Below are 11,408 nucleotides of genomic sequence, written 5' to 3'. Positions count from 1 at the left end.
TGCCTTAGGCACTATACCACCAGAGCTCCCAGCACATAGCATAGTGTATTGTAATTACTTATTACGTGTGTGTCATCTCATCCCATTATTGGACGGCAAGTCTGTAACTTCACCTTTTCATGCTCAATGTTGGCCCAGGCCTAGGCACATGGCAGGTGCTCAAGAGAAGATCATCCAATGTATGACCAAGTGGAGCTGAGAAATGACAGGTCCCAGGAGGGATTAATTAATGTCAATAGAATGAGGCCCTGCAGAAGGGTCCCACAAATGAGGACTAGGGAGGCTGCAAAAATCCAGCCAGGAGGTTATGACACAGAGAGAGAAGTGTATAGCCCAGTGATTCTCACAAACTGTGGCCTCCTGTGTCTCCAGCACCCAGCTCAAGAACTAGAGCATTACCAGCCCCTTTTCCCCTGAACTGAGTTCTGTCACCATAGATTAGCTGTTGTTGTTAGGTGCTGTCGAGTTGGCTTCTACTCATATCGACCCTGTGTACAACAGAACGAAACACTGCCTGGGCCTGGGCCAACCCCACAATCCTTGCTACACCTGAGCCCATCGCCGCAGCCACTGTGTCAATCCATCTCGTCCAGGGCCTTCCCCTCCTTTGTCGACGCTCCACCTTACCAAGCATGACATCCTTCTCCAGGGAATGGTCCCTTCTGACAACGTGACCAAAGTAGGTGAGATGAAGTCTGGTCATTCTCACTTCCAAGGAGCATTCCAGCTGCACTTCTTCCAGGACAGATTTGTTAGTCCTTTTAGCAGACCATGGTACTCTTAGCATTCTTCTCCAACACCGCAACTCAAAAGCATAGATTAGTTTGCCTGTTCTTGAACTTTGTATCACTTGAACCATACAGAAGGGATTCTTTTGTGTCTGGATTATTTTTGCCCCACATGGCATTTGTAGGATTTATTTATGTTGTTGCATGTTGTTTTAATTTTATTCCCACTGCTGTGTAATATACCCCTATGTGAACATCCACAAGTCAATTATCCAATCAACTATTGATAGGGATTTGGGTGGTTTCCAGTTGAGGGCAATTATGTAGACTGTTGCTGTCCCCCTTTGTGTATATGGCATTTCGTGGACATATGTGCACATGGCTGTTGTGTTTATACCTAGGAGTGAGTTCCCGGGTCACAAGGCATGTGCATGTTTTAGGTTATGTGGACATATTGTTTTCTCTGAAGAGTGTGATGATGGAACCAGACTCCAGGGATAAGGAGGGATGGATGGCATCAGGAGTAAAGGCAGGAGACTGGAGAACTTTGTCAGCCAAAGGGCAGAGAAACCAAACCCTAGGGACTGGATCAAGTGCACGGCTTTCCGTCTGGGGGGTGGATCACGTTGGAAACTTTGGAAGGTGAAGACAGGAGAGTGTTGCTTTGTGAGAAATTCAGTTGCTGATGTTACCTTGGCCACTGGGGGCTTCTGGCTTCTGCCTGAGTTGGAGGATTGGGACTTAACTCTAAGCTCTGTGGACCCTCCAGTTTGCCTGGCCCTGCAGAGCTCCTAACTGGGGAGAAGCCAAGGCTTCAGGCTGGCACTGGTGGTGGCTTGTCAGCAGGTTGTATGGAGCCCTTGCTGGGTGTGGAGGCTTTGAGGAGAGAGCCGTGGGCTGGGACAGCAGAGGTCTGGATATCTCTGCACTTGACCCCATGCATCTGTAAAACACCAGTAAAACGAGGGCTTGTGCCTGCCGAGGGAGGCCAGAGTCCTCTACAGGGTCCTCCTGACTGTGGGTGCACCAGCTGGCACACTCGCGCCAGTGGACCACTCGGCGTCTGAGCTGCCCAGAACAGCCAGCTGAGGGGGACAGGGAGGGCCTCTGCTGCCTTCTTGGGTTTGAGCCTTAGGTAGACTGGCAACTCGCTTCTTCTCAGCATCCTTGCCAAGCAAATAATGCCACCCTTTGATCCCCCATCCCTTCCAGAATGGCAGCAAAGACAACTCTCTGGACATGCTGGGCACAGACATCTGGGCAGCCAACACCTTCGATTCCTTCAGGTGAGTTCCCTGGCTCCTTTCTCTGTGGGGAGTGGTCCTGACTGGGCTCCTAGCTTACTTGACCCGTGCGCCAGTGTCAAGTAGAGTCTTTGGGGCTGAATAAATGTGGACTGCTGACCCATCAGAAGTTGGAAAGAAACCAAGATTGGGGGGACTACAGTAGGGAGCATGAGGCTGAAGAAGGAGAAGTTCAGAGAAAGAGAAAAGGAGATCAAAGGGAGAAAAATGGGAATGAGAGCATCAAAGGGGAGAGAGGAATCTAAGGGAATGAAGAGGAGGCCAACGAAGAGAAGGTTAGGGAGAGAGAAAAGACAGAAATGGACAGTCCAACCAAAGAGGGGAGGGAGAGAAGGCAGAGGAGACACCAGGGAGATGGAAGAGCAAAGAGAGTGGTCCATTGTGGATGTTGGGCCTGGTCTGGTGCCCACCTGTGCCAGAGTCCAGGACGGTAACCATGACGACAGACCCCCATTGCTCCCCACCTGAGGTTGTCTGCAGAGGGGTCTGGAGGAGAAGATAGGTTGTGAGTGATTCAGACTCAAGAAGGTTCCTGATGGGCCAGGTTGGAAGGGCAGGTGTTGGGTGAGGTTCCTCACGGCATGGGGACCACCGTATAGTAAGCATCCTGTTTGTTTTCTAAGCATGCATTTCACACAGCAAGGATGAGAGAAGGGAAGGATGTCTCATGGAGTCTCCCCCCATGTCTGCCTACTTCAGGCTCCATTCTGAGTGAGGGGCCCCTGTTACACCCCTGCCCTTGGGTGGAGGGGGCCCCTACCTTCCTGCCTGCCTCCTTCTGAGGATGCTTCATGGCCCCCCGTGGAGCCTGGAGTGTCTGTCTGGTTCCCAGCAGTTAACTGAGCTCAGCTCCCCTTGCCTCTCATTTCTCGCCCTCGCTCGCCCCCTAGTGGTGCCACCTGGGACCTGCAGCCAGAAAAACTGGACTTCACCCAGTTCCACCGGAAGCTCAGACAAACGCCGAAGCAGCCCCTGCAGCACATCGACCGAGAAGGGTGAGGCGCCAGGGGCTCTTACATAAGGGTGGGGTGGGGTGAGGCACGGGCATGGCTGTACTGCAGCACCACGTGAGGAGGCTGAATAGGGGCCTTTCCGATGGCCCGGCGAGGCTTTTCCTCTCTACCCCAGAATGGCAGGCTCACCGCTTCATTCCTCCGCCATTCACAGCCCCACACTGGCCACCCCCCTTCCTGACCACCCCCAGTGGCCCAGGGTTGTCCGTAATTTGGTGCTGCCGCCCTCACAGTAGAGCATGCTTCAGCCTCACCTGCAGGCTGGTGAACGCCCCAGCGCTGGTTGCACCCCCACGGTCCCTGGCTGCAGGGAGGTCTAGAAGCTTGCATTTCTAACAAGCTCCCAGGTGATGCTGCAGATCCCGGGATCATTCTTTGAGAATCCCTGCCCTGGTGTTTGATTTTACATGGCCCTGTAATTATTTCAGCCATTGGCGTTGCATTCCGTTTTTAAAGATGGTGTTGGTGCTGGGCTGATCCCAGGACAGGCATTGACTTCAGCTGGACACAGGGATGTGGAAGAGTTGGCGTCTATTATTTTAAAAAGTATATTTTATTGAAGTGAAATTCACATAACATAAAATTACCCACTTTAAACAATTCAGTGGCATGTAATACAGACATAATGTATGTAAACTCTACCTCTGTTTCTAAAACATTTTCATTACCCCAAAATAAAATGCCCCTGTACCCACTAAGGAGTGATCCTTCATTCCTCCTGCCCCCAGCCCCTGGCAACCGCCAGTCTGCTTTCTATCTGTATGGATTTACCTATTCTGGGTATTTCCCATAAATAGAATCATACATGTGACCTTTTGTGTCTGGTTTCTTTCACTTAGCATAATATTTTTGAGGTTCATTCAAATTGTGATGTATATCAGAACTTCATTCCTTTTCATGGCTGGGTAATATTCCACTGTATGTGCATCCAACACATCTTGCTTATCCATCGTCCATTGATGGACAGGGTTATTTCTACCTTTCAACTATTGCGAATAGTGCTCCTATGAACATTGGTGTACAAGTCTGTCTGAGTACCTGTTTTCAGTTCTATAGGGTATGTATCAAGGATTGATAGTGGTACAGTGGTTAAGGCATTTGGCTGCTAACCAAAAGGTCAGTGGTTCAAACCCATCAGCTGCTCCACAGGAGAAAGATGAGGTGGTCTGCTTCTGCAAAGATTTATAGGCTTGGAATCCTATGGTGAAGTTCTACTCTGTCTTATAGGTTCACAATGAGTCGAAGAGACTCAGTGGCAGGGGGTTTGTTTTTTCTTGGTTGTAGGGTCTATATCTAGCAGTGGAATTGCTGGGCTATGTGGTAATTCATTGTTTAACTTATTTAGGGGCTTTCTAACTGTTCTTCACAGCAGCTGCACCATCTTACATTCCCACCAGCAATGCACGAGGGCTCCAGTTTCTCCACATCCTCACCAACATCATCATTTTCCATTTTTTAAGTTTTGGTTGGTTTCTTTTCCCTGCCCTGCCCATTCTTGCCTCCTGGTCACTTCAGATGTGAACATAACTGACCCCCTTGGACACCTCCACTCTGCCATGTGCTGTGCTGGCACATTTCCGTCTGTCACGTGTCCTTTTACTCTCCCCTCACACACATCCCTAGAGGCCACCCCTCCCTCGGGAGCACTGTGTCATTGTAGTGTGATGAGCAACAGCCCAGGAGACGCTTGTTCTTGTCCCATTTTAGAGAAGAGAGAAATGATGCTCAGAGAGGTTAAATCACTTGCTTGAGTAGCAGGAAAACCATGGTATTTTTAATCGCCTTGTATGCATGTGAGAGCTGGACAATGAATAAGAAAGACTGAAGAAGAGTTGATGCTTTTGAGCTGTGGTGTTGGCGAAGAATGCTGAAAGTACCATGGACTGCTAAAAGAACTAACAGATCTGTCCTGGACAAAGTGCAGCCAGAATACTCCTTGGAAGTGAGAATGGCCAGACTTCGTCGCACCTACTTTGGTCATGTTGTCAGAAGGGACCATTCCTTGAAGAAGGATGTCATGCTTGGTAAAGTTGGAGGGTTAATGAAAAAGGGCAAGGCCCTCAATGAGATGGACTGACACAGTGGCTGCAACGATGGGCTCGTGTTCAGCAAGGACTGTGAGGCGGGCCCAGGACTGCAGTGTTTTGTGCACAAGGGCGTTGTGCACAGGGTTGCTATGAGTTGGAGCTGACTGGACAGCACCTGACAACAACCATGAATAGCAGAGCTAGGATTTAAGACCAGGCCTTCTGATGTCATCGAATGCCCTAATCACACCTTGAATTGACTTAACCCCCTTGAAATGATATGCAAAATGGTGTGCACAGTCCATGATGGGCGAGACCACCATCACTGTTTTGCTCTCCCAGGCCCCCCAGCCTCCTGCCACCTCTCTCTCTCCATTGTCCTGCCAGCTGTGGGCTCCATCAGAACTCTTGAGGGGCATTTTTCTTTGTGTGGAGAGGAGACATTGTTCCAGGGGACACTGAGCATGGAAGCACCCTGTTAGGAGATAAAGCAAGGGGAGACAACTCGGGGCTCCCCTGACATGCCTCTCACCCCCCCCACCGCACCCCACACACACACTCTTCAACAGCAGGGAGGCCATTTGCCTTCTCTGTTCCACAGAGCTGTGTACCCCACACGTTTGTGTTTAGGAGGGGTGACCTCTAGTCAGCAGGTGACAATCAGGAATGGGTATTGAGCAGAGGCCAGGCTTCCCACCTGCCTTGTTGCAAGAGCAGGTTGGAGTTGGGGGACTGCCATGGGAACAGGACAAGCATTTCCCATTTCGGAAGCTTCGTGTAGCTGGTCTCCTGGGCCCCCTGCATGGAGGAAAATACACACACAAATACACGTACACACATGCACAGCTGTATAAAATGGATAAGGCATTTGGCTGCTACCCAGAAGGTCAGTGGTTCAAACCCACCAGCTGCTCTGTGGAAGGAAAGTGGGGCAATCCCCTTCCTACATATTTATAGCCTCAGAAACCCAATGAAACCAGGGTCGGAACTGACTTGATGGCAGTGAGTTTGGTCTGGTTTTTTGGTCAGCAGGGCCGTTTAGTCTCCTGGAAAAATGAGACATGAACCCATTCATGATTGAAACTGTAGGGAAGAAAAGTGGTGTAGACACGTAGAGAGTAAAACGTGTGAAATAGGATGTCGAGTGGGTGGTGAAATAAAGTGAATGGGAATGGGCTTAGGGAAGAGAGCACTTTTGCAGGGTGAACTGTCTGGGAGAGCCTTCTGGAAGGAGCTGGTATTTCCCTGGGAAGCTCCATCTCTTCTGAGTCCCCTGGGACCCAGGAGCACATAGATGGTGCCCCCAGTGGGGAAACTCAAGCCCTGAGGCTAGAAGCGAGGATACTGCCTTACTGACCTCGGTGTTCCATGGTGGATGTGTGGAAGTCAGGCTTTCTGAGGTCTGCACTGTCCACACAAACTGGCTTCATAACAAAGATACTGTGTGACAGTAGTGATAAGTAACTCTCCTGGAGTAACGCTTCCCCTGTGCTGGGAGGCACCATGCATTCAGAGGCCAGAGTGACCAGCGGCCTGCTCACCGGTGCTGCCTGCATCCTCTGCCAGGCTCACTACTGCCAGGCTTTCTGACTCTCCTGACTCTTTCTGTCTCCCTGAGACACCTGGCTCTCTGGCTCCCAGGAGGTTTGGGTGCAGCGTCCTGTGGCCACCTGGTGGCCGGGCCGGGAACTGCGTTTGCCCTAGAGGCTTACTACACTGGACAAGGACTCTGTGGCCCTGCCCTTGCAGCATCCCTGAGGATGAAGAGTACCACTCAGTTGCCAAGGCCTCCTGCAGCCTGGCTTTCCATGGAGGGACAGGGATTGGAGAATGCTGTTGCCTTGGAAACACTCTTGGCAGCGGTGACTCAGCTGATCTGTAGCAACCTTCTGCCCTCCAAACCCGCAGCTCTCAGGGAGGCGGGGCTGGCCTCCCCTGCATGCCGCCCACTGCCCCACCGAGGGGCAGCTGAGAGGAGACTGGACAGCAGCCCTACAGGGCGCCAGTGGTGCCTGGCGTGTGGTGGGAGTGCATGGCGGTGCCACCCTTGGGGAATGGGGCGTGCTGAGCTGGTTATGCCCACACTGGCATGGGGTGGGAGTGGGGGTCAGCCATTGAGTCAGGCCAGAAGCCCCCAGTTCCTTCCACCCCAGTCCTTCCCCTGCTGCTATGTCCTGCACAAGACACAGATGACTGAAGCAGTGGGTGCATTCACAGCCCAGCCCGACTCCACTAGGCAGACTTATCAGTTAAAGGATGGAAGGAGGTTTCCAGACTTTTCTCCACAATGTAGCCCAGATATGGGCGGCCGGGAGGACCTGCAAGAGTTTTCCTCTTTTCTCTCATGCCTGTTACACCTACCTCACCTGCTCCCCACTGCAGCTGCACCTGCCCACACCTGAGCTGCCTGCAGGCCTCGCCCCTCAGCCCCATCTTGCTCCTCTACCTACGCCCTTGTGCCCCCCCATTACCCACAATGAAGGCGTTGTGCCCTGCTTGTGCACAGTTTGCTCTTAGCTCCAAGTCTGTGCCCATCCCTCTCCCTGCCTGGAACACTCTCCCACCTTCTCTGTGCTTGGCCAGCTCCCCTCTTCCCTGGCGCATCTTTTCCTTAGGCAACTTACTTACACCCTCTGCTCTAGACGCTGCTCCTTGGGCGTCCTCTGGCGCCCTCTGCTGGTCTCTGCCACAGCCCTGCGCACCCTGCAGTGAGAGAATTAGATGCCTTGCCAGTTCTCCCACCACACGCCGAGAGTCCACTTCTGTGCATTCTTTATACTTGGGTCCCAGCCTGATCCCCGACCTTAGCCCAGAACTGTTTGCTGAACGAATAAACGAATGACTGAATGAAGCTTAAATCATAACCCCACCCCTCTCTTCTCTCGAAGCCTTAGTTGGTTTCTGCTGCCAGACATTCGCTTCCTCCGGCGGAGGATTTTATGACACGATCGCCTGCTGCCCCCTAGTGGCGGTCAGTTTTACCGCCCTACTGGTTGGACTAAAGACTTTCTCCTAAGAGCTGTGAGCTTTCTGAGGGCAGGAACCGTGCTTTTGATGACCCCAAAGAAGCTAGACAGGGCTCAAAATGTAAGCAATGCTTGGTAAATATTTGGATAAATAGACGAGTTACTCTGAAATTTGAGAGCTGCATTAATGCAATACCACACCTCACTGTACCTCAGTCAATAATAATGATGACAGTAGTAGTAACTAGTTGCACACTGGCCTTGTGCAAGTCCCTGTTCCAAGTGCTTTCCTCATGGTAACTTGTTTAACACTTGCCACAGCCCAGGGAAGCAGGAACTACTATTGTCTTCACTTTGACAGATGAGGAAACCAGTACAACCAGAAGTTTGGTTTTTTTTAATTTATTGTGATTTGGGTGAAAGTTTACAGAGCAAATTCATTTTCCATACAGTAGTTCATACATATTTTGTTTCATGACATTGATGGCAATTTCCCACAATGCAACAGCTCCTTTCCCACTTCCTCCCTGTAGGTACCTCTTCCCTGTGTCCTTCTTTCCTACGCATTCCTTCTGGCTGGGCTGTCTCTCTGTGCAGGACAACCAGAAATTGAGTAACTTGCCTGACACTGACTTGGCTCTGGAACCTGTGCTCTCAATCAGTCGCCAGGCTGCCTCTCTGCCCTAGTGATGATTATAGTCGTGGTAGTAATCACAGCATTCACCTCTATGTCACGCTTACTGCATGCTCGGCACCGTTCCAAGCACTTAGATACACCCACTAATTTAATCCTCCGGCCACCTTATGATATTGTTGTTGTCCAGTCAATTTGGAATCATGCTGAGCCCATGTGACAGTAGAATGTCCTCATAGGGTTTTCCAGGCTGTCATCTTCTGGAGAAGATCACCAAGAGTTTTCCCTGCAGAGCTACTGAGTGGATTTGAACCATTGGCCTTTCACTTAGCAGCTGAGCACTTAACCATTGTGCCACCAGGGCTCCTTTCTATAGTGTTAAGCACTGTTATTATCCCTGTTTTATAGGTGAGGGAACTGCAATACAGAGGTTAAGCAACTTGCCCACATCACACAGCTCATAATGGATGAAGCTGGGATTTGACCCTCAGTCTAGTGTCAGAGTCTGCACCCCTAAATATGCAGAAGAAACAGACGTTTGCCCAGTGAATCAGGGACGGTGGCTCTGGCTGAGGGAATGCCCACCCAGGGCACAAAGATAAAGCCTGCAGTATCTGAGGGGGGCTTGCTGCATTGGCCCAAGGCCAGGCACCTGTCAGCCTGTGTGGCCTTGAGGACATGGCTTTACCTCTCTGTTCACTGATTTCCCCTTGGGTGTAATGGGGCAAGCAGGACAGGCTGTGTTGGGTTGTGACAGGTCTTACGGTGTTCATTAGCAAGGATCTGTGCTTCTTTGCCAGGCAGCATCAAGGGGGACTCTGGTACCTCTCTCACCTCCCATCCCAGGCTGGTCCCAGGGTTCTTGCTGTGACGAGTCTTGCATCCTCACGGAAGAGCCTGTGCTGCCAGGCCCTGGGGAAAAGGCCCTCTCTCCAGGGCTGCCTCATCTAGGGCGGGCCAGGCTGGCTCTGAGGCCTTGGGGAGGGTGGGACCAACTATCCCCTCTCCATCCTCCCTTCCTGCTGGCAGGGCAGGGACAGGATGCGTGAAGCCACTCTCAATGCCGCCCTGTCTTTTCTCGTCCAGGTGTGGCAAAGGGAAGCTGGAAGATGGGGAAGGGATCAACCTGAATGACATTGAGAAGGTCCTCCCGGCCTGGCAGGTAGGTGCAGGGCAGAGTCCCCCCATGCCCCGTCCCAGTGTCCCCTGTCCTGATCCCTCACTGGCAGGGCCTCGGCACTCTCACTGGCCCCTTCCTCCAGCAGGGGGTGTCATCCTGTGGTTCTGGGCGGGGGGGGGGGGTCATCTGCTACGGTCCAGAGCATCCCACTATGACAGTGTGTCAGGGTGTACTGGTGGCAGGCCTGATGTACCCCGGAGATGAAGTGGGCCGTGAACTTGCACCTCAGTGAACTTGGAAGTTTCTCCTACAGTGAGCTCTGGGGCTGCTGGCTTCCCACTGTGAGGAGGGCTGTATTTAGACTTTTGAAAAGTGGAGATGTCCTGCAGACCCCCAGCTGTCTGCTGTGCTGGCTGTGTCTGTCATTGCTGAGCTGCTTGCCCTGCATTGGGCCCACCTCCAGGACACAGGATCCACTCAGCAAAGAGACAGTGAACTCGGGCCCCTAGATGCTTAGAGTACTGGATCATTGGTGGGAATCTAACAGCTTCCGGGGGCTGGGCTGGGCCTGCTACAGGTGAGTGAGATCAGCACACCCGCCTCACCTGACTGAGCCTGCCACACTGGTGACCTGCCACCACCCTCTGCCAGGTCACCATTCTCTCTGCATGATTCTCTCTCATCATTTCTCCTACATCCCTTCTTCTCCTCCCGTTCTCTTTGTGCCTTTCCTGTCTTGTTTGTTTCATGTCCGTGCTTCAGGCTTCATGAGAAGCAATCGAGTGTCCATACAGCTACCAAAACCAAAAGCAGACCCACTGCCATCTAGTTGATTCTGACTCATAGCAACCCCCACAGGGTTCCCATGGCTGTAAATATTACAGGAGGAGATTGCCTCATTTTCCTCCTGTGGAGCAGCTGGTGGGTTTGAACCACTAACCTTCTGGTTAGCAGCCAAATGCCTTACCCACTATGCCACCAGGAGCTCCTTTACATATAGCTAAGGCCTCAGCAATTTGACTGTGATGCACGTTGGTGTGGTCTTCCTTCCTGTTTCTTTTCCTTGGGGTTTGTTGAACTTCTTGGGTGTGCAGGTGTGTAGTTTTCATCAAGTTTGGAAATTTTTCAGCCATGATAAACCTAGTTATAGCTGGTGATACTCACGGTTTGACCTCTCCTGGGGAGGTTGCAGCCCACATAGGTGCTGTTAAAGCAAGGCAGGCAATCTCCTTGATCCCAAAGAACAGATCTCTGTGGTTGGAAACCAAAGTCCTGTGAGACCACATTGGGATGATGTCTCTGAGTTCGCCTAGAGTTCTCCAAAGCCCTTCCTGGCTGGGGGGCTGGCTTGGTCTAGCTTGGCCTTTGAGGGTCTGCTTGTGTTGCTTTAGCATTTGGGGTGGGAAAATTCTTAATATGTGAGACCATCCAGTGCAGTGTAAGATATTCAGCGTCACTTAATATGTGAGACCATCCAGTGCAACATAAGATATTCAGCGTCACTTGTCCTCCACCACCGAATGTCAGTAATGGAGGAGGCAGGGAAGGTGTGGCTAGTCCTTGTGACCACAAATAAAAACCAAACTCACTGCCATCAACTTGATTCTGACTCATAG

At 51.6% G+C, this 11,408-nt stretch overlaps 1 protein-coding gene across 1 annotated transcript in view; it reads left to right on the top strand.

Annotated features, from left to right (window-relative positions):
• CTIF (cap binding complex dependent translation initiation factor) overlaps positions 1-11,408 on the top strand; it is a 303,014-nt gene that overhangs the window by 52,031 nt on the left and 239,575 nt on the right. Inside the window, exons 3-5 of the mRNA XM_007943827.2 lie at positions 1,941-2,014; positions 2,923-3,027; positions 9,759-9,834. Of these exons, the coding sequence (XP_007942018.2) occupies positions 1,941-2,014; positions 2,923-3,027; positions 9,759-9,834 (255 nt within the window). The remainder of the gene's footprint in view (positions 1-1,940; positions 2,015-2,922; positions 3,028-9,758; positions 9,835-11,408) is intronic.

This window comes from Orycteropus afer, unplaced genomic scaffold, assembly GCF_000298275.1.
Source record: "Orycteropus afer afer isolate SDZICR_OR568_19922 unplaced genomic scaffold, OryAfe1.0 scaffold00113, whole genome shotgun sequence".
NCBI classification, from domain to species: Eukaryota; Metazoa; Chordata; class Mammalia; order Tubulidentata; family Orycteropodidae; genus Orycteropus; species Orycteropus afer.
Note: the sequence above shows the minus strand (reverse complement) of the source record. Positions and strands in the feature narration are given on the sequence as shown.